We start from the raw sequence: 23,188 nt of genomic DNA, 5'->3' as shown, positions 1-23,188 counted from the left end.
TCTTTATGTAAAAAATTAGGAGCATCAAATGCTTTTAGAGCTTAGAAGTTGAGATGAGAAGAAAATACACAAAATGTATTAAATTATTTTGTGAAATAAAAGAGTAAAAGGAAAGAGCCCTGTCTGGTGTATTCTGCAGAATCATTACTTTAAGAGGATAAAAAACTGTATGTATTGTTTTAGCCAGGCCCTTCATCTCCTACAGTGAACCTTTTTGCAGTTTCTACATAATTAAACATTACAGTCAAACAAGCAAATAAGCCTGACTCATGTCTGGTTGATAATAGTACCACATTTTCTCTGGTGTGCACTCAGCAATTCTAATATGCAATTTAAACTGTGGATCAATTTATTTCAAGATGGCAGTGCTTGATAACTTCTAATTGCAACACCTGTACAATTTTCTGCATGGATTCTTTAATCAAAATGGGAGCCGAACGAGAGCATAGAGGCAATATATTCAGGGAGCACATGCATTGACTGTGACACTCATACTATCATTGCAGTGGGTGCAAGGGCATCTGCACAAGACTAGGCTTGCTCAAGAACTTGAATCTTTGTACACATGCAGATCCCCTGGAATTATGTTCTGTAGGACTGTCAATTTTATATTTACTACTTTAGTTGTTTCAAAAGAGCCTTGTGTTGCTAATGTGACCCCCCACCCCCCAACCACCATCTATGTGCCAGTGTGTTAACCCATGCATTTTCATTGTTTGCATTTGTAAATCATTGTTACTTGTGATAATGAATCACCTATAAGTATGTGTATGTGTGGTTTTATACATGTACATATATTTATTTTCCCATATTGGGGGAATTGTGATATATAACACTAACAGCTGATTAAAGTTCATTTTATTAGGGATTAAGGAAGCAGCTTTTTAAAAATTTGTTAAAGTAAATACTTTTGAGAAGAATTCATTAAGTCTTGTTCCCACTGCTTTTAGAGAATGTCCATACATTATGTGGTGTGGACAGACTGACGTTAGTTTTCAACTTACCTATGAAGTTATATTTCACTCCTAGTGTTTTATTTTAAAACATCACTTACTCTAAATAAAAATAATAAATGAATTGTCACTTTTTATATATTGATTAATAAAAACACTTAGTATATGTTAGTTAAACTGACACAATCTGTTTTCGCTTGATTTCACATTTGTCTTTTTCTGGCACACTGCATAGTTTAGCTGACATATGTTAAAGCTTAGGCCGATTAATCAGATTGAATCTTAGGTGGATGTACTAATGTCAGTTCCCAAGCATTAACCTTGCTGATGCCCCTCACCACCCCTGTGTCTTGGCACTACTGTGAAGTGTGTGTTGTAGATATTTTAGTCCTTGTCACTGTTAGTGCAGCAATTCTTGCCATTCTATAAATAAAGGCCGTCTCAGGGAGCAATTGAAGGCAGCAGAATGTTCCGACAGCAGAGGGCATGGTGGCCTTGTCTCACAAGGATGTAAGAATTATGTGGTCTTTCTGACAGTTTGATACATATCTCATATATTGTACCACGATGCAGTATCACTGGTTTTATTTTCGTTGTAGAAAATCTTCTAAGTGATGCCTTGCACTCATCCTTATTTTCTCAGTTTTTAGTTTGATTTCTGAAATATTTACTAAAATTCAGGCCTGCTACAGATAAACTAGTAGGTCTGGAATTCACCCAGGAGTACAAGGGGGTCAGACAGCAGTTTTTTATATATATATATATATAATTTTAGCATAGCGTTCTGTTCAGATAAAAACAAAGGATTTAGCCTTGACAGCAAACTATTAAAGTGTTAAATACAGATGTTACTGCAAAAACATTCTTCCATATTCATATTTCTTCATGCACTTCAGTTTGGAAGCATAAAGCCCTAGACAGCCACTAATTACAGACACAGAGATCCAAACAAATTATCCGTCGTTGGTTTGAAAAATGTGCTCTTATGCAATCATGACTTTGTATCTAAGCATGGTGTCTTCACAAAAACAGCTGCCAGAGTAAAATATGGGCAAAGCTCCATTCTGCCATTTGTGCAGACAGTTAGTGCAATCCTTCACCTTGACATCAACACTAAAGCTTGAAAGAAGGAAATCAATAGTTCAACATGTTTATGCACTTATTTAATTTCACATCTTGACACCCAAGTGAGATTAACAGTTTGGCACCATTTCATTATTGGGGAAATAAAAAAATAAAAAAAACTTGCTGTGACTGCAATTAGTAAACAACATCATGGAAACGAGCTTGCATAGTGCTTGATGACCAACCATTACAGCACATCAGTTTCAGTATATGCAGCTTTTGCTGCCACAAAGCGACATTTCTTAATGTAGTGTTTGCAGGTATTAAATTTGCCCTAAATAGTCATTAGTACATTTGTGAGTGTAATGGCACCATAATACTACAAGGGTGTTCCAGTTAACATTCTAGTTTGTTCAAATGTAAATAAAGATAAAAAGATAGAAACTGTCTTACTCTCTACAAAGACAATGGGCCTGATCTTCAAAGATTCCAAATAAGGGGCGTTATATTGTTAAAGGTTTTTTCTTTTCTTTTTCCAGTCTGAAAGTGGCTGCAGAACAAAAATGAGGTTCTAAGTCAGTCACCTGACCTAGTTGGAGGTAAAAATGACAATTATCTAAATAATAACAATCATAATACAAAATATTATTGAAAGTGCACCAGTGACTCAATAATAATGTTCTTGTTGCTGTGCTATGCAGACATTCTCTGCACTCAAGAGAATCTACCTACAAACTGCTATGCCATAAACCATGTTATTGATGTTAGACCAATGTCCATGCTGGTTAACTTTAAACATTGGTTGAAAATTAAGGAGTTTTGCTCCTCTCTTTTAGTATGGCTCCTCAGCCAGCCACATCAGAGTACCATTGTCATGATCTTGGCACTGATGACTGGATTATTGGTTAATTTCTTCCACCTGTCTAGCTCCACCCATTGTGCATTCTCACTAATCAGATCCACCTGTTCCAGTTCCTAATTAAGCAGCTTGTTCCCAGCCATCAGTGCCAGATAATTCAAGCCGTGTGTGACAGTTTTCTAGAGTACCTAGTGTTTTTCTGATTGCCTGATCTTCACTAGTTTCTGCCTCTGGAATTCTGAGTTTTGTTTGCCCCTGTTCTGATCTGTTTTGCCTGGCCTGGCTTAGGACTGCAACTTGGATTCTGCCTCCTGACAACCTTGGATCTGTCTCCTGACCCCGGTTTGGATTCCTCTTCGATACCTCTTCAGATCTCTGATCGTATAGCCTGAAAATCTGCTCCTGCATGGACTGTGACCTTGGATTTTCCCTACGGATATTTCTGCTCTTCCGCGTCTGCTGGCTTCTGCTCGTCAGTCTGCTCTGTTTCACTCCTGGAACTCTCTGGGCGGTTCCTGCTGCATGCTGTGGAGAAATCATCCTACTGGATTCCACTCCTTCCTCTGGGCTTGGACCGAACTTATAAACCTGGTTTATAAGCTTGGTCACATGCTCGCTATTATTACCCATCAGAGTTTAGTGGTCACTAACCTGTGTTTCCACCTCTACAGAGAATCCAGCAATCCTGCCCCAGCTGATGAGCCGCAGAGTTATGAACAGTTAATAAATGCTTTGTTTGAAAACACTCTGATCTGTAGTTTGGAGTACTGACAACCATATGAATTGAGGACAATGCAGGCCACAGGAATCAGTGGACCACTGGACCTGTTGATAATTTCAGAAACAGATTCCGCAAAAAGGACTGTTCTGCAATGTTTCACTCTGCTTTTATAGGAAACTTTGATATGCCAGAGACTGGATGCTTTCATCTCAGAGGAAAGGAAGTTAGCTCCCCTTGTGCAGGCCTGACATAATAAGCTTTCCTGAACTTTGGAGAAGCTTCACCTTTCAAAACCAGATCAACCAAGGATACAGGTCAGGCAAAGTTAGGGAAAGCTTTATTCTAAAAAGGGTCTACGCACTAATTCGTAATGTTTGTGCTTCCTTATATACTCATTACATTTGATTACTAAAATAGGACAAAAAAAATCCCTTTTTAAATTACCCCCCTTGTGTCTGCTCATTATCTTCATAAGTCAGATGTAGTAAAGAAGTTATTTCCTCTGCAACAATCACAGAAGGTTAAGATTAAATTACCCAAGATTGTTGATTTTTGATTAAGCAAATAGTTTAATACAATATTGTTTTGCTAAATTATGTTTTATTTACCTTAGATTTTGATTCTGAATTAGTTTGAAAACACTCCACTTGCTCTAAGCTAGTTCATTTGACCTGATTTAAAGGTCTTCATGACAAACTGTGGTTTTCGAACAAAGATTACATTCTAAACTGTTACATTGCTATATTTTGATTATGGTTTTTAAACATTTAAATTTTTCTTTGTGGTCATAGTATCTTAGTCTCCTCAAGAGTTTTTAAATTAAATTATGTTTGACTTGGAGCTGGATGGTTTTAATAATTCCATGTAGTTTGAATGGACGCTCTTATATATGTATTTTTTACTGAATATGGGCAAATTATCTGTTTGAACATGATTTGAGCTTGACTCACACTTATTGTTCCAAAGTTATTTGATTTAAATTACATTTTCCTGCCATTTAACATATAAAGTTAATCCTTAATGCCTACACATCTAAATGGTCTAAGAATTACAAGAATAAAAATAAATCTTGAAAGGATTTGTAGCTTAAAAATGTATATTTTTTTTTTAGATAAACAAAAATAAATTGCAGAAGAAATTCCTTTTAAAAAGTATTTCACAAATTTAACCTTTGAAAAAAAGTTTACATGATGAGAAATTCCTAAGTTAGAGTATAGGGAAGCAAAGGGAAACTCCATTAATTAAAATAACAGTGAATATTTAATAACAAACATAAACAAAGTACCAGTATATCATTGTCTTCATACATGAGACTGAAAAGGGATGTAAAATTATGATTAAAAATGAATGATTAAGCTGTAATTGTTAGTAGAGAATCAGGGGTGGTGACCTACACAGCAATCGAGGTTCCAACCAACAGACCGTTCAAACTACTGATGAGGATCCAGGCTAAGATTCAGCTGCAAGAGCAGACCTTCCTTTCTTGTTTCCGTTTCAAAAATATTTGTCTTAATCCAGTAAAATAACAATTAATCAAAAATATCACACATCTATAATATGCAAGTGTTTTGAAATGTAAGTTTCTCATGTTTATTGACCCTGAGGTAATAGGCATTTAAACAGTAAAGCTAAACCAAATATCTGTTTAGATTTTTTGTTTCTTCTGTTAGTTTTTGGTCAAGATTCTTGGTCGTACATGCGTCTTCTGAGCACACCAAGGACAATTACAAACACTGTTGGAGTTGCAACCACAGCAACAGCAATGGTGACCTGCAAAAAAAAAAAAAGTATACATGTTAAATACTAGTAAAGCTTTTTGCTCAAATGGGTCATTAATTTGTATATTTACATTAAACTTTTCATAGTTTAGTGACTTTTCTATAGCATATCAACTTTTTTGTTTAGAAATGCAATATGCTTTTTGCAAATTCATCAAGTCAAGTTATGTGAATATACGTTGTTATTTTTAGCAAACCTTAATCACAGAAGCAATGTGGCACCCTTCAAATGACTGCAAAAATATATGAAAAAGAGCGAGGCTGCACGGCAAGTATGAATCTGTGTTGTCGGAATCTCTACACCTTTAAGGAGAAAAAAAAAGCAAAAAAGAATATATATATATATATATATATTCATTATTTTTTTACAGATAAAATTGTACTTTGATGAGCAGGTACACTTATATTTCAGCCTTAACTAACCTTTGGTACATGGTACTTAGGAGAAGATTTGTGTCTGCATGGTACAGGTCAGATAGGCCAAGCTCACTCAGTATGGAAAGTGGCAGCCTGTAATCCTCCTCAACAAGCAACCCAAGGTTGTACCATCCCTGGAAAGATTAAAAAGTACAACTTAAACAGAAGTATTTACAAGGATGATGCTGCATAAAGACACTTCAGAAGAAAAGAGCAACAACAATACCTGTGGGTTGTTGCTTAAAGCTGCCTTTGAATACATTTGTGCAGCAGAAAAGTAGTCTTTCTGTCTACCATCCAGCCCTTCATATAACAGGTCACCCATTCTAATGAAGGCTGGAAGAATAAAAAAAAAAAAAAAACTCAAGTCAATTATAGTAAACTTTCTAGAAATGATTTAACTTTAAGATCAATACTTACCATAAGTGTCCGGATTCTGACTCTGGATTGTGAGATTGTAATATCTCCACATATAGTTTGTTGCATAGTGACGATCCAGAAACCCAGCCTTAAACATAACCATTAAAAGACAACAGTATTTAAAAATAAAACAATACAGATATGTCACATACTGCTACTCAATAATAATAAAATGAAATTACCGAATTTTGTTCACAAAGATATGCCACATTAAACTGTGCAGGAGCATACCCCGATTCAGCTGCCATCATATAGTATAACAAAGCCATGAACCTGTTTAAAGACAGAGTGTTACTTGGATGTAGATGCTACCTGTTTACTATCAAATTCAAAAAGAAGACAACACACATGTCACTCTTCAGATAGGAATCCAGCGCATTCCTTAAGATCCTGCCCAAATATCCGTTGTGCTCAGCTGTCCACTTAACCCACCTTAAAACAGAAAAAATAAGAAATATGTTACAACTAGGATGTACTCACACATAAACAGTCTGATCAGAGTGGTATATGCTTTTATAAGTAGCATGAGTCAAAATGTAATTTGTGATTTCCAATTTGTGCATAAGTTGGAATTTATTTATATTTATTTTATTTTTTTTATTCAAATAGGGTCTAAGTTGTAGACACAGGCTCTCTAGACACCTACATCAGGTTAAATTCTGTTTAGCAGGCTACAATTGATCAGTCTTTGTATTTTTGCCAAGCTTCTAGCATAGTATTGCGTCTGGCATCAAGCTGCTGGGATATTTGACCATTTTTCATGGCAAATCAAATAGAGATTATATAAACTGGTTGGGTTTCTGGCTTTTAAACAGTAATCCATACAATTCTGATAGACTTTAGATCTAGGGCACACATAAGATCGCTTTCCCCCTTTATCCATTACAAAATAGGTATTGATGTGTTTGTAATCGTTGTGCTGTAGTAAAGCTCAGTTATCCAAGTTTTAATTATTAGTTTGAGGTGAAGTTGAAGCATTTGGAGCAAATACTTCCTGTTTATTTTCCTCCTCCTTGTGCAAAACACCTGTTACCTTACAAACCCTTTACCCCCCTAAAGAACACACACTTTCATGACGTTCCTATAAAGCTAGGGTGGCAGTGAATTTAACCTATAAAGGCAACTGCAATTAAAAACAAGTGTGAGTAGCTAACAAGACAGCATCTGATGGGCGTCTCGCAACATAGCCGGGTATCCCTGTAGCCCAGACGTCAGCCAGTGAAACTGCTCCGCGCAGGTGTGCTCTTTCAGCAGACTTCAGGTAGTACTTGTAGGCCACATACTGATGGAAACACACAAATTGTTTCACAATGAATGACCTGAAACTTTTATGCAAGTGTAAAACGAATGCATGTATTTGCATAAAAGAGAACCTGGTCAGCAGGTTTTCCTGGATAGAGGCCCTGTGAGTGCAAGACACCGAGATTTAAAGGGGCATCTGGAGAACCAAGGGAATCTGCTTTTTCCCACAGCTGCACAGCTTGCTGGTAGTCCTTTTCATACTGCTCATAGTACCAGGCCAGGGCATTCATTGCTGGAACAAATTCCTGAAGTACATATCATGGAAATCAAAAGGGAGAGTGCAAAGTTTAAACAGAAGTGGAGATACAAATATAATACTACATTATGCTTAAATATGAGTATTCAAAATAAATGTATAAAAAAACCTTTTCCACCGCTTTTTTAAGGAAAGTGACAGCTTTTGGAACATCCTTTTCAACACCCTGGCCCTACAGAAAAAAAAAAAAACATTTTAAAAAAATGTACCACTACACTGCAAAAATGATCTCAAAATGAGTAAAAATGTCTTAAATTAAGGCTATTTACCCCTAATTTGAGCAGGTAAATAAGATGATTTGCCAATGGAATTAGTATTTTTACTCTTAAAATAAGGTATCTAGATAAAATGCACTTGAAATAAGACAATGCAATTGTTTTTTCTTATTTTAAGAGTAAATTGTCTTGTTCCATTGGCAAAGTGTCTCACTTAAATCCTTAATTCAAAAAAAAATGCACTTATTTTAAGAAGAAATGACTTATTTAGATTTAATTTTTTTGCAGTGTATAATATAACTCTTAAGAATAATCCTAAGAGCCAGGCTTTTTTTATGTGTGTTGGGTAAAAATCTTACCAGCAGCAGCACTATTCCATAGTCATACATTGACACTGGGTCCTCCAGCTGCACAGCTCCTCTTTCATAGTGCTTCACAGCCTCCTGTATGTTTGGAGACAATCCTTGCTGACCCCAGAAGAGCATACGGGCAAGAGCTTGCTGTGAAAACAATGATTACTTTTGCTATTAAAATAATGGCTTTGGTTATAAAGTACTATTTACAACCCCTTTAAGCAAAATCCCAGATAAAGGTATAAAGAAACACCTTTTTAATGCAAAATTTTTAACTAAATTATTACATTTTGACAACTTAAAAATGCTAATCTTAATGACTTCTCTTGAAATTTTAGGTGATCAATCAACAAAAATTGAGAGAAACATTTCTTGCACAGAAAAATAAAAAAGTGAGGTCTGCATTTGCATTAAGCCACAGTGTTATCCCTTAATAAAATACAATGCAGCAAAAAACAATAAAAAACTTTTAAAACAACCCTAATTAATAAATCAGGTCCAGGTTTAATCTTTGAATAAATACAGCTGTTCTGCAGAGGCATCAGGGGCTGGTAAGAGAACCTTAATGAACAGCCGGCTCATGATGACCAAGGATAAAATAAAACATGGTGGTGGCATCATTATGCTGTGGGGATTTCTATCCTTACCAAGACCATAGGAACCTCATCAGAGTTGATGCACTTAAAGAGCGATCCTGACAGTACAAATTCCAAAGGGTACATGATCCTTTAACATAAGGAAAAGGCTCAACGTTCAAAAGGACAAAACATAAAAATCAGAACCAAACTTAATATACAAACAATTTAGATTACACAAATAATTCGAAACAAATGTAAAATAATTTAAAAAGGGCACATTTAAAATAAAACATTAAGAGGAACCAAATAAATGGACTACATGGGTCTGCAGATTTTCTGTTTGGAAAAGATGTCCAAAGTAATGCAGCATATTTCTTACTCAAATATACAAATATATGCTAGTCATGGTGTCTGTCGATAAAAAAGCCCCAAAACAAATAAATGCACAGGTAATAATGGTTATGTGATGAAATGGAAAAGATTGAAGAATAAATGATGTGGTAAAGAACATCCTCTAACAGTACAGTACATCTGTTTGGTCTTCTTTTGGCGTTGTGCCTGGCTGTCCTTTAACAGGATCCAGTTAGGTCTTTCTTTATAAAAAAATATTTCAGCAAAAAAACTGATAATAATATGCAATAGTACAATCCACCAGGGTTATGGTGAAAAGATAAAAGGAAAGATTTAAATAGAAATAGGAATTTGAAAAATCTCCCTTGAACGCCTCAAAGAGAAGTTTAGGACACAAGTAAAACTGGGTACCTCAGCCTCAGCTGCCCCTCTGCGGGCCTGTAGTTTCAGCCACTGAAAGATATGATGATCCTTGTTGGTCTGAATGTTCAAAGTCTCATCGTCGTTCAAGTATATAGCCTCCACAAACGTCTTAAAAGGAAATAAAAAGTGTAAAACAAGTTAACGACTGATTTGCTGTTCAGCAGAGATCCTCAAATTATTTAAATTAGAGATGAATAAATCTAAAAAAACACACTCTTTTTAAATCAAATTTAGAAAAAAGTTTAGATAACGAGAAATTCCTAAGTTAGAGTAAAGGTTACCAAAGGGAAATTCCATTTATTACATTAAGAACAGTGAATACTTAAAAATTATAAATAAATAAATAAACAACACAGTGGTTTATCATTTCCTTCATACATAAGACTAGAAAGAGGTGAAAAGACTGGAGGAAAAAAGTAGCTATATGTAGTTATATGATTATGTATGATTATGTTGTAATTGTGACCTACAACTGCCGAGGTTCCCGTGCCTGAAGAAACCAGAAACCTGCTGACCCTTCACACTACTGGTGAGGATCCAGGTTTAGATTCAGTAGCAAGAGCAGACCTTTCTTTTTTGTTATGTTAAAAAACGTATTTGTCTTAATCCAGTGAGATAACATAAGTATTTTGTAGTTCTCTTGTGTTTATTGACCCTGAGGTAACAGGCATTGAAAGAGAAAAGCTACACTAAATAATTTATTTGCTTTTTTGTTTTTTCTGTTCATTTTTGGTCAAGATTATTGGTCATACATGCGTCTTTGAACACACTGAGGACAATTACAAACACTGTTGGAGTTGCAACCAACAGGTGTCCTACATTACAGGGCAAGACTGCAGAGAATATATGGATGACTATCAATTGCAGGCTTATTCCTCTATAGGGAATTCATATTTAAAATATTTAAAAGCATTTTTGTTTCACCATGCACGCTAAAAATGAGATACAGAGCCCTGCAAAAGTTTTTTTTTTACCACTTCACCTTTTTCATGTCATTTCTCACAATAAAATCTTTCTAAATGCTTTATAGAATTAAATAATCTGTTACTATGTTTTACTATGTCTCTTCTTTACTTTGACATCCCTGAATAACATCCAGTGTAATGTTTGTTAGAGAACTTTGGTAAACAAACATCATAATAAAGGGACACAACAAGAATAAGGATGTGTAGCGGGGTTTGGCTATGAAACACGCAAACACTCCAGGAAAAAAAAAAAATCAGTCCATCCATGCGCATCCATCATGCTTTATCCCAAGCAGTGCCTATCTCCAGCTGTCTACAGGCGAGAAGACAGGTCGCCAGTCCATTGCAGGACATCACAGAGACAAACAGCCATTAATTTACGCACACATTCACACCTAAGGAGAATTTAGAGAATCCAGAATTTAAAGAATTAACCTAACAGTCATGTTTTTGAACTGTGGGAGGAAACCGGAGTACCAGGAGAGAACCCGCACATGCTCAGGGAGAACATGCAAACTCCATGCAGAGAGACCCCGGGCCAGGAATCAAACCCGGAACCTTCTTGCTGCAAGGCAGCAGTGCTACCCACTGCGTCACTGAGCATTGACCATGATAAGTCAGTTAGCAGTTAGTGGTATCTGTCGGCAAGATAACTATTAGTCAAAAGCTTCATTGATCTAGAATTGATGGCGGAGTGGCAAGAATGCAATGAAGTTGTCGTGACACATCAAGGGAATACAGGAATCTGATCAGATGAGGACAAATTTGTACTTTAGTCTTTATTCCAAACAGTACATGAGGCAAAAGACTAACAGCACTCAATAAATATACCCACGGTCAAAAATGTTGGTGGCAGCATGATGCTGTGGGGACCGTATTCTAAAGGAGGGATCAGGAGGCTGATTTAGAGTTGTTAGGTAGATTACATGGCAATCCAGGAAGATAATCTATTAGATGCTGAACAGACTTAAGATTGGGGCAGAGATTCACATTAAACATACATGCCAGAGATATTGGATTTACTTGCAGTAAAAACTGTGTATAAAAACTTAAAAGGTACTGCTTAAGATATAACTTTAGAACAAAGATGAGTGTTTCCTCCCAGCTCCTGCACTCCAGTAACTGCAAGACTGATTGATTTCTTCTACTGTACTTTGCAATATAAAACACATAGATTACCTGCTGTGGGGAGGGATTCTGCCGGTCTAAAGTTGTCTGTTTTGCAATATTTGCATAATAGGCATAGGCCAAATCTGGATCTTTAGGGAAACCATGTAGTCCCTGCTGGTGCAGGTGACCGAGATGCAATAGAGCCAACCGATTATCCCTCTGAGCAGCCAGCAGGGCAAGGAGCCAAGCCTGTGGAAAACAAAGCATGTGAATAAAAAAGAAAAACATAGAGAGAAAACAATTCATGTCGGAATAAAACACACCTTAATGGGGTGCTTCTGGACTCCCAGGCCAGTGCTGTAGAGCACAGATGACATGTGCAGAGCAAGGTTATCAGCAAGACAGCCAGCTTGGAGCAAGAGAGGCAATATTTTTCTGACAGCTGCAGTGCTGCTTGTTTTATGCATCTTATGAACTGATAAGGAATACAGAGCTCTTCCCACAGCTGTTGGACTGACTGATGTCCTTCCTGCAATATAAACAGAATTGTTTTTTAAGCGAATCAATATATATGGTTTTGGTAGTCCATGGATATTAATTAATGAATAAACAGAATAGATCTTCAAAACTTTAAAGCTGTCCAATCATGTGTGTCAGCATTTTGTAATTTATACGTTACCATATTTAAAAACCAGTAACTTGGCTAGTTGGGTAGCAATTTTTCTGTGAGGAACAGCTTTCTCCCAAAGCCCACACTGGGAATTTGGTGGTTGTTTCCCCATTTCAAGCCACTCATGTAAAACATTGAAACAAGACTCTGAAAAAGGCAAAACAGTCAATTATATGTTGGATTCACATTTTTGTTGTAACTCTACCACCATCTAATGGACAAAATAGACTACTACAACCTTTTTTCCCCTGTTTGTTTTTTAGTATGAAGCCACTGATTTTGACAGTGATGTCAAAGATAAATTCTTTGCAGTTCTGCAGCCATCCAGCCAGGTTTGTGCTTTTTATCACTTCTGGAATAACAACTTCAGACTGTGGCATAAAAAAGGAGGGAAAATAATTAAGACTGAAAATTCACCACTTATTCATTAGAAGTATAAGAACATTATTACCGTGGAATGGGGAATTCTGTTGCGGTAGTAAACTACAGGTCCAAAATAACCTTCCACACCTTGGATAAATTTCCCTCCACCAATCACAAAATATCCTTCCGTGTCATCAAATATGACATCATGACTTAAACTGTAAAAAAAAAAAAAAATAAAAACAATAATTTTTTCTGCTGATACAATCACATTATTAAAGTGAAAAGTACAGTAAACCTACGTATGTTCTGAAGATTTCACTGTTCTTTCCTCATCATGCATAAACCACAAGGAAACAGTTACCTAAAAAACATAAAGACAATTTAATCTTGTATTTCTATCATAAAGTAAATATTAAAGGATGTGTTGTGTCAATATAAGATTACTCACAGTTTTTCCGCGTAATGCTAGACTGAGTTGGCACCACTTATTTAAAGGGACAGTAAATGTGGAGAGAAATGCAGAAGATTCTTCAGAAAACCCACTTATCTGAATGTGTAGCTGGCCTGTATTTAAATGTAGAAGTGACGATTAAATTGAATACAATTAAAACTGTAAACCGTTTGTCCATCTGAAGTTTCTGTTAACAGATGAAGACTAAAAATAAAGTAGAAAGATTGAAAGTCCTGCTTAATTTTTAAGTAACATAAACACATTTGATTGTACATGCCAAACACTCACTCAAAAAGGCTACATTACAAAACTAGAAGAGAAAAAAAATGTTTATAGATAATACAAGTGGCAAAGTTTCAGAAGATTTCAACAGCATATAAACTTAAGTAAATGTATGGATTCACCACCGAACATACATAGACTAATTAGAAAAACCTTGCATTTCTGATTCCAAACTTCCAGAATAAATATTTAAAAGACAGGCTTACATGGATGGTTTAAATCTTGGCAAAGTGGAATAAATATTGTAAATAAAAAAGGTAAAAGTCAAAAAGCTAAATAATAAATTGTGTTTTTTTTTAACATTTGTTTCTCTCAGGCCAAGTGACAAACATTTGTACGCAACATTTCTGGTTACAGCTGCTGTATATATACAGACATGGTGATATATATTGCGTATATATAAACCATATCTGCTTGCTAAAAATGATGTTGGCTTGATCAGGCTTGCTGCAAGCTGACTGGTTGAAATTTGAATCAGAATTAAAACTCAGAACTCAAAATTCTCAATATGAGCTTGAGAAAAAAAGAAAATAATAATAATTAAAAAAAAGATTTGCACACAGAAATCCAACATCTTCTTTACATATAAGGACTAAAAGTCTGCAAGCATGGTGTATGGGTGAATCTGTGTCAGACTATTGCAGTCATATGGCATATAAACATCATTTTTGATGAAATTGTCATCAAGGTAAAGTCTGTTATTGGTCGGTGTGTGGATACATTGGCAGGAAGCGTCCAAAGTCCCTTCTGCACAAAAACAATTGCAACCTTTAGGCTTTTGGATGTGCCCCAATTTTTCTAAACTAAATCACAAACGTTAAATAACTAAATTACAAACGTTAATATCAATTTTTCAAAACTTTTAACAAGGTAGGACTTAAAGAAATGGTAAAGGGATCTTTTTCAATGTTTTCCAAGTAGGTCGGCAATATCACACTGTTAGTTTTATTAGATTATGAAAAAAATGTAAATTGTTTGCCACAAATCTTGGTGCAGAACCAACAAACCATTGAACATCTACAAGGACTTTTAAATATCTTTTTTCTTTTAGGAAAACCTTATATATACGGTATTATATATTTAATAGAATGCACATTGTCAAGCAATAAAGCATATTCATGAGAATGTATTAGCTCGCAGAAAAGTTAATAATACCTGATTGTCCGAGGAAAAGTGCTGGTGTGGCATAATTGTTGTGGGAATCAATGTGATGAAACACTCCACACAATTTCTCCTTGCAATGCCTGGTCACAAATATCCACAAGGAAAGTTCACACCTAGGGGAAAAATATGCAAAGTTCGGCTATAAGGTTAATTTTACCATCTGCATCCAAAGAATCATAAACTGTGTTATAGCTACTATATTACCAAGGAAAAGCAATGGCTTTAATGCGGTGGTGCTCCAGCAGCTCATTACTGTATGGATCCAGTGTCTTTGTTATTCCAAATATTTCTCCGGTTGAAGCATAGATTGTAGACAGAAGATGGATGGTTTCTAAGGGTAACGATGAGTTTTAGTTAGGTTATATTAGCTTTAATATGCAATAGCTTTCATTCAAAGTAGACTGTTTTAAGGAAATCTCTTTCCTGTAATGGATCTAGAATTTTCAAGATCCCACCAGTAATGAATGTAGAAAACAAAAATCCTCATTGGTTCAGCCTTACCTTGCTCTACAGGACACCGTTTCTGTAAAAACCGCTGAGTTAATTGTAACATTTGTTTGCTCCAGGACAAAGAGAGCTGATGCTGCTTGACAGGTCGACTAAAGAAGGGCTTAGGCTGCAGATGTGCCACATCCTGAGAACCAGAGGGGCCTCTAGTCTCATCAGAACCAGAGTGTCTAACAGTGGCTCGAAGAAAACAGCTCAGCAAAATGTAATCTGGAATTATCCCATCTGGTTGATACACCAACCAATCTGGTAGTTTCAGCTTCACAGTCTTTATTAAAGGTTCCCTGGGGACACAGCTCCACTGCCTCAGTTGGATTGTGGACACTGTGCCTGTTTCAAATGTTACAACACAGTCCAGCTGTACTGTAGCTGCTGCATCACAAGAGTAGAGGATTCTCAGGAGATGGTCTGGGAGAGCTTCCTCTGGAGGATTCAGGAGCTTCACCTTGTCCAAACCACAAACAATCTGAAGCACAACAAATGCAGTTCCTCACCTGATGAAAGCACAGTAAATGACTGTCAGAGATGCTTAAGATAAACATGCTCCTACCTGCATAGTGAGGAAAAACTGGCAGATGAATTTGTATAATGTATGGAAGCCCATGTCTCACACTGCCTTCATCAATCTTCTCAGTAAGAAGGCTGCAGGGAAACAAAGAGGCTCCATAACCGGATCTAATCCTGTTTCACACTGGCTCCACTGAAGCACAGGTAAATATTTAACAGCACACAGTTCCACCCAATTACTACCTGAACGGTGGAGGTGGGGAGGGCCGCTGTGCTGTGAACTGCATTCCAATCCTAAAAAGATAAAGATGCATCATTGGCATCCAGCTTCTGCACAGAACGTACACCTGCAGGGCCTTTCAAAAGTATTTAAACCATTTGAATATTTCCATATTTTTCATTTTACAGCTACACACCTTTTATGCAACAGACCTACACAAAGCAGTGCATATTTGTCAATTGGAAGGAAGATATTTTCCCTTTTACATAAAGAAATCTGGTAAATGTGATATTTACTTATATTCAGCACAGTTTTACTCAGGTACCCCTAAATAAAACCCTGTGTTACCAGCCCCTTCAGAAGATGATTAAGGAAATATAATCTAGATGTGTGTATTTTAATCTCCGAGGATAGCCATGTGTTCTCTAAAGGCTTCTAATATTCAGGTTGTCAAACTGATCTGGTTATTCATTTCAGAAAATCTAATCATGACACAGTGACACTTATCCAATGAATCAACGTCCATGAATGCAACACTCCTGCTTTATTCATGCACATATTGGCAGAGTGTAATCATCTAGATCAGTGTCCTGCATGTTTTAGATACATCCCTGTTCAGACCACCTGATTCAAAATAGGGTTATTCCTCTGCAGTCGGGTCCTGCAGAAGCCTGTTAATCATTTATTCTTTTCTTTCCAACTAGGAAAGACCTAAAACATGCAGGACGGGGGTTTCTGAAGAAAACAGGGTTGGGAACCACTGATCTAGATAACTGCATGATGATCTAGGTCCAGACAAATGCTTTGCTGGACTACAACATTTGGCCTATTTTGGTGACTTCATTCCTGGTTAACCATGTCCTGCTAACGCATTAAAATATTGCATTAATGCCTCTGAAAATCTTCCCAAAATAGGGCCGTCTTCTTGATCTGATGGGTTAGGGTAGTGAAATGGTAAATCTGGAAGGGGCAGCAGAAAAAAATCAGCTCCAATGAAAAATGAGACCAATAAGAAACATATTAGACATGTAGAGAGCAGCAGCGGGCAGAGTGATAACAATGTCATTATTGAGGTAAAGCTAAATAAAAACTTTTTTTAAATGCGCTCTCTGTCATGAAGGGTAGAGGCTCTGGTCAAATGAAGCCAGAGCTGAAAATTTTAGGCCACCTCTGCTATATCTTAGTTACCTGTAGTGGTGGTGGTAGCATTGCATTGCCTGTCAATAGCAGAGAAGCTGGTCAGTCAGTTATACTAAAAAATTACCAATATCCTAGAGACAAATGGTTAGAAGTTTAAAATGATGCATTAGTGCCAGACATTCAATTTCCAACATGATGCTCACGCTAAACATTGCAAGATCTATGAGAGAATAGATGGAAACATATTCATGTGACAGCAGACGAAGTGTAGACCTATATTTTAATGTTTTTTTTTTTTTTTAGCTCTACCTTATCCAGTTGAGTGATTTTACAAAAAATAAAACTTATGTTCAGTCTCAAACGATCATCAAAGATATCTGGCTGTTTATACAGTGATAGGCCGTCCTACAAGGTATTGACTCGGAGGTAGAGATTCAAATGAATGCTACTTTTGACAAAAAAAAAAAAGACTTAAACCATCCATCTTTCAATCATCGGTACCTGATTGTACTTGAAGTGTTGCATGGAGGCTGGAAGAGGGATATTGGGATATTTCTAGTCCATCACAGAAAAAATGGGATTCTTTTCCTTCCACTTCACAGTAATGCTCTACTGCATGTTGGTTCATTACATAAAATACATCTATAATATACGAAAGTTTGTGGTTGTAACATTAATGAGTAAAAATCTGTTTTTCATTCAAAATAGTTTATTGCTAACATGCAAGAGTGCCATCAAAGTCCAGACCACCACAGATGCAAAAAGTATAGTTTTCTCTGTACAAATATACTGCAAGTATTCAGAAATATATGCTCGAAACAAGAAGAAAAGTTGGGCAGCGAGGTTAGAACTTAAGCTGATCCATTCTTTCAACCCAATATAGGGTTTTGTTATGATAGTTGACATGCATCAACATTACAGTGCAATATACTGGGAGGAGACAGACGCACTCGCATACACACGCAGATGGAATTTGCAATTTACAGCTGACGTGCAGGAGGGAAAAAAAAGGGAGAAAGGTAGAAATTACACTTAAAAAAAAAAAAGTACCATTAAGAAAAGTTTTTTTTTTTTTAAGATGGTCTCTTAAAGTCATTAAAACATGTCTTCTGCGTCCAAACCACCTGTTACATTATGAAGCCAAGGGGGAGACACACTTTGTCTTCTGCAGCACTTTTTGGTTGATCATTTATCAGGAGCACCTTACAAGTATTGGTGTCCTCACTACTTTAGAAACAACTAAAACTACTGGTGCATAGCTTTGTGCTTAAAATGAAGCAACTTGCATCAAAAGTGGCACAACTTTCTGTGTTGCAATATTCTGAGAATTAAACTCATCTGTAACAAATGTAAACATGTTGTACCTATGGTACTGTTACAGTAACAATACCCTCAAACATTCAGTATCGAAACTCTGGCTGTGCAGTACAGCGCACATCCTGGAGTTTGGTTTCTGGATAGAAGGGGCTCAAGGGTTTTGAACACACCACAAATATAAAGGCCTCTGAAGAACACAGATTTGGCACTTTTACACAATCGGCTGTTTTTGTCTTAACAACTTTATTATTGTCTTTTATAAAACCAAAGTCTATTTTTTTTTCTTAAATTGAGCAAATAAATATTCTTGTAATTGTAGCCCTTACCAAACAGTTCTCTCTGACTAATGTTACATTAACTAAAGCAAAAAGAAAGGATCAGTAAGATACAGAAGGAAATACAGAGGTTTCCTTTCTCATTAAACTGATCACTTAAAAATGTGAGATCTAATCGTCTAAAAACTACTTTATTACAAACCACACAGGTGCATCGAATGATTTAGTCATTTCCAAAAACTGAAACTCACATTTCTGTCACAAACTGATCTACATTTTCTTTTTTGGGGGGGATTATTTTGAAAAGAAAGCTGAAGAAAACACAAAATCCAGGAAAAACGAAATATATTCCATGGTTTGGGTTTGAATGTATTCATTTTATGAGTTGGAGGATAGCTGTGAAGGACACATCGGCACATCAATGGATTCCGCAGGGAGGTTATACAACAAAATATCACTACTAAAAAGTTTAATGTTCAGGATGTGGCATCAAAATAAAGAAATGGAAAGTTGAGCAAAAGGAAAAAGTTACACACAAAGGATGAACGCAGCCTTGTAACAACTGCAAACATAATCGCAAGAATATTTGGGAGATATTGGACGTGGAGAGGGGCTGCAGTTTGAGTTTCTGAATCAACCATCTGCTGACATATTTTTGTGATATGCAACTTTATACAGCAAAAATGTTCTGAAACTTAGTAAAGATTTCTTAAAATAAGTGTATTTACTCTTAATTTGAGTAGGAAAATAAAATTATCAGCCAATGGAATGAGCATTTTTACCCTTATAAGTAAATGAGATATGCAATTGAAATAAGACAATGCAGTTAGTTTTTATTTCAAATGTAAATTGTCTTATTCCATTGGCAGAGTATCTCACTAACCTGCTTAATTCAAGAAAAAAATGCACTTATTTTAAGAAAAATTGATATTTTTTGCAGTGTAACGTGTCATGTCTAAAGCCACTCTTGAACCAGAGATGCAGTAGGGCTTTTACCTGGGTTAATCCGTCTGATATACAAATATAATTGTTTCAAAATGTCATTCAGCTTGTAAATTATTTAGTAAGTTGTTTTTGTTCAGTTCTTTCCTTCCACTCCACTTTCCACAGCCATGCTTTGATACAGCACTGAGCAGCCAGCAATGGCCTTTTGTATTTCATACTACATGTAGTTTTGTGTCATTGATTAACTGGTGAAAATTAAGAAAATTTCCTGAAAAATTTAATCTACGATCTTTATTTTCTGGAAAAACTTCAATCCTCAGTTAACAGAAATAAATTGTCTGAAATTTCCCTCTGTTATGAGTTTCACCTTTGGAACTAAATTAGAACTTTTTAGTGAAAATAGAAATGCTATCAGATGCACATATAGGTTTATAAAGCAAAGTAACAAAAGAGGTCAGTGTGACGTCATTTATTTTGGTCTTAAACTGTTCCAACTCGGAACAGTAGCTTAAGTTGAATAAAGCTGGACTTTAAAGCAAGAGAAATAATCAATATTATGCCCCTTTACAATATAGTAAAGGTTGAAAAAGTATTTAGAGAAAAAATAAATGCCCTTAACCTCCATTTTGATTGTCGTTTTTGTAACATTATTAGTAGACGTTCTTCTAGTGAATTCTATCTACTAGCCTTTACTGATAAACTGACATTGAATTGTAACATCGGATTGTGAAAGCTGTAACTACCTTCTTCTATTCTGTTTTAAGTTCCTCTAAATGTATCACTTAATTTGCCTGCAAGACAAAAGACAAAAAAAATCTTACACAATTAAAAAACTCAAAAAACTCCACAAAAACAGTGTGCATTCATTTGGACTTGTAAGATAGGCGGTTAGGTAGTAATCAAAGTAGCATCAAGTGTTTTTTTAGCTGGATCGATAACAACAAGAACCAAGCAAACACTAAGAGCGTATCAGCCAACCGAAAGAGAAGACATGCAAAATGTCAAATTGTAGAACAAGAAAGAAAAACCATGAGGGAGACGTTTCCCTTTCAGACTGACGCAACGTTCCGCGGGAATAAATAATACTTTACATTCCAATGTACATACCTGCCCGCTGCCATTAGGTTCAAACACTGACCAAATAAGCAGATAAAGCGAAACAGCTGGTTGCTCCCACAGTCCAAAGTAGGTGTTGTAACCTACAGAAAAGATGCAATGGCAATAAATATTGCCATCTTTTGACCATAATCAAACCCCAGACATAAAAAAAAGAGAGAAAGAAAAACTACAGGAATACAGTCAAGCAGCTTTGATAGCCTTTCAGTTTATGTTGCTCTTATTTCTTCTGTTTCTTGAAGATTTTGAAGGGAAGTTTCTTGCGGGTGACGCTGGGATCTGTGTCTTCTCCTGTTGATCCACTGTCCTCCTCCAGAGGACTTTTCTTGGAGGACAGCTGTGGGATGCGACTGCTACCTTTCACCCCCGCAACTCCTGTTGGGGATGGCGTATCGGGCTCCGTTGAGTTGGGGCTAAAAGAACGGGATGACTCAGAGAAGTTGTTGATCTCTCCCATACTGGGTGACTTCTCCATGGGATGAATCTCCTTCATTAATATTGGGCTGCCGGAAAAAGCCTCTGTGGCTCCGGCTTCATAAATGCGGTTCCCTCCGTTAGAGCTGAGGGAGTGCAGGGAGACGGTGTCGTCTGATTGTACGGGCAGCCCATACACAAGAGAGGTGGGTTTGATTAGACGGCTTCTGGAGCTGTAGGCCGAGAGCCGATCACCAACTTGTGAGAGGGACAACGAGGAGTCCGAGTCGGAGCGATTTAAGTCCCTGTAGGGGCCAAACATAAAATGTTATAGTTAGACAAAAAATATTAAAGATTCCAGAGTAATAGCAATTGTTGCATGCTCAGGTTTGTCTACACTATGCCTGCAAAGGTGCATGCTCAGCAAAGCCTGGATAGTGGAAATTTACACTTGCTGAACAACGTGGAGAATAAATACAATGAACAGTGTAAAAGCTCAGAAAAGGAGAGAGCAGCTACTTATGAGATGCAATTAAAAACACAATTACTTGGTGATAAAACCAACGGAAATTATAAGTAGAATAAAACGTGTCACACATGAAATAACCAAAAGTGACAGAAGAAGAAAAGGATTAAAGAAAAAGACCCACACACATGCATACAGAGTAGAGTGAGACTGGTACCCGAGACTGTCGCTGCATGAGGACTGAACTTTGGAGATATAATCAGGAATGGGGTCCATGGGTTGGAAAGCAGCATGATGTACATGGGAGGAATGATGTGCAACACCGCCAGCAACGGTGCTGGGCAAGCAGGAGGAGGAAGAGGACAAGGATGGCAGAGACTGAGGGATTGGGTTGGAAGAACAGATGACTGACGGGTGAGAGACAGCTGAGGAGAGAGTTTGCAGAGGAAGACATTCTAGTTGCCCAAACGAATGACTTCGAGACTGCAGGAAGGCAGGCCTAGGCTTAGACGGATAAGGGTTTCCCTCTCCCTGCTGCCCTGCCAGCAGAGAACTCTCTACCAACCTCTGGGAACCCAAAGCCAGCTGGGGGTCAATGTGGCGTTGGCGCAGTGACATCATACTGGGAGCTGCAGGAAAAAGTGACATCATTAGTAGCAAACACTAACAGAAGAGATTTTGATAGACAAGGAAATGTCCAGGGAAAAGATTACTGAGGTGCAAATTAAAATGCAACAATAAGTTTGCTGTGGCCCAAATCAATATATTCTTTTCTTTGAAGTCTGACCTGCAGATTCATAAAAATAGAATATAGAGAAAAGATGTGCTGCAGGCTTTATGTGGTAAAAAGTTTTGAATCCAAAACAAAAATGATATAAGGTGCTACACATTTATCATGAACACACAAACTTGCAGACTTTTTAAATTTTCCTAATCTCAAATCGATATTCATCAGCTAATTAGGATAACAAAAGACAATGGATGGACAGATGGATGGATAGTTGGAAGGCAAAATAGAATGGCAGTTATATTCATCTATCAGTAAGATTCTGTTTATAATGGTATTCATCTCTATACTTATTCAGTAGAACCCATGTCCTGTATTTATGGAACCATTATTTATTTTGCACCTGCTGCTATTGCACTTCTGGTTAGACCTAAACTGCATTTTGTTGCCTTGTACCTGTACCTGTGTAATGACAATAAAGTTTAATCTAATCTAATCTAATCTAGTAATAATTTTCAATGTTTGTTTTTCACCATACATTTTTTTCACAGAAAAAAAAAAAAAAACACTGGAACCCTTCTCCACATTAAAGATAAAGTCCTTTACATGTATTAGATTTTTATTAAACTCAAACTGCTGTATCTTATTTAATGCTAATATCTGAATAAAAATATGTTTTTTTTTTTTTTGATAAATAAAAAAAAAAAATTACAAATTTTCAGCAATTGTCCAGTTAAACATCAGAGCTGAATATATCTCTGGTTGAATAAATTGGTGCACTTCTAATGTTGGATTGCATTTATATTTTCACACTTTATTTCAGTATCATAAATGCTTCAGTAATGCACCAGAAGA

General features: G+C 36.5%; 2 protein-coding genes across 3 annotated transcripts in view; both read right to left on the bottom strand.

Moving 5' to 3' along the window:
• Positions 1-4,805: 4,805 nt before the first annotated feature.
• On the bottom strand, positions 4,806-15,886 carry LOC107087794 (protein sel-1 homolog 3-like). The gene is made up of 23 exons (XM_015379552.1): positions 15,757-15,886; positions 15,201-15,672; positions 14,904-15,030; positions 14,691-14,812; positions 13,251-13,366; positions 13,102-13,163; positions 12,888-13,017; positions 12,675-12,807; positions 12,446-12,583; positions 12,090-12,295; positions 11,836-12,015; positions 9,680-9,799; positions 8,346-8,486; positions 7,881-7,943; positions 7,587-7,760; positions 7,368-7,495; positions 6,562-6,645; positions 6,396-6,486; positions 6,214-6,301; positions 6,020-6,129; positions 5,800-5,927; positions 5,574-5,679; positions 4,806-5,368 (listed from the first exon to the last, which is right to left on the bottom strand). Exons 1-23 carry the CDS (start codon positions 15,808-15,810, stop codon positions 5,276-5,278), a joined length of 3,066 nt encoding a protein of 1,021 aa, XP_015235038.1. The 5' UTR covers positions 15,811-15,886; the 3' UTR covers positions 4,806-5,275.
• Positions 15,887-19,486: 3,600 nt separating this feature from the next.
• LOC107087798 (stromal interaction molecule 1-like) overlaps positions 19,487-23,188 on the bottom strand; it is a 35,963-nt gene continuing 32,261 nt past the window's right edge. Inside the window, exons 12-13 of one of the 2 annotated variants that reach the window (XM_015379561.1) lie at positions 21,824-22,235; positions 19,487-21,445 (exon numbers count right to left, since the gene is read on the bottom strand). In XM_015379561.1, the coding sequence (XP_015235047.1) occupies positions 20,947-21,445; positions 21,824-22,235 (911 nt within the window). In that variant the 3' untranslated portion in view covers positions 19,487-20,946. The remainder of the gene's footprint in view (positions 21,446-21,823; positions 22,236-23,188) is intronic. The other variant, XM_015379562.1, reaches the window with a different exon arrangement.

This window comes from Cyprinodon variegatus, unplaced genomic scaffold (assembly GCF_000732505.1).
Source record: "Cyprinodon variegatus isolate N-32 unplaced genomic scaffold, C_variegatus-1.0 Scaffold194, whole genome shotgun sequence".
NCBI classification, from domain to species: domain Eukaryota; kingdom Metazoa; phylum Chordata; class Actinopteri; order Cyprinodontiformes; family Cyprinodontidae; genus Cyprinodon; species Cyprinodon variegatus.
Note: the sequence above shows the minus strand (reverse complement) of the source record. Positions and strands in the feature narration are given on the sequence as shown.

Excerpts from the sequence above, each read along its gene's own strand:
- LOC107087794 (XM_015379552.1), bottom strand. The coding sequence starts at position 15,810 with ATGGGCTTCCATACATTATACAAATTCATCTGCCAGTTTTTCCTCACT. Across the intron at positions 13,018-13,101 it reads GTGAAATCTTCAGAACATAC|TTTAAGTCATGATGTCATAT; the intron begins GTAGGTTTACTG and ends TTTTTTTTACAG. Across the intron at positions 5,680-5,799 it reads CTAAGTACCATGTACCAAAG|GTGTAGAGATTCCGACAACA; the intron begins GTTAGTTAAGGC and ends TTCTCCTTAAAG.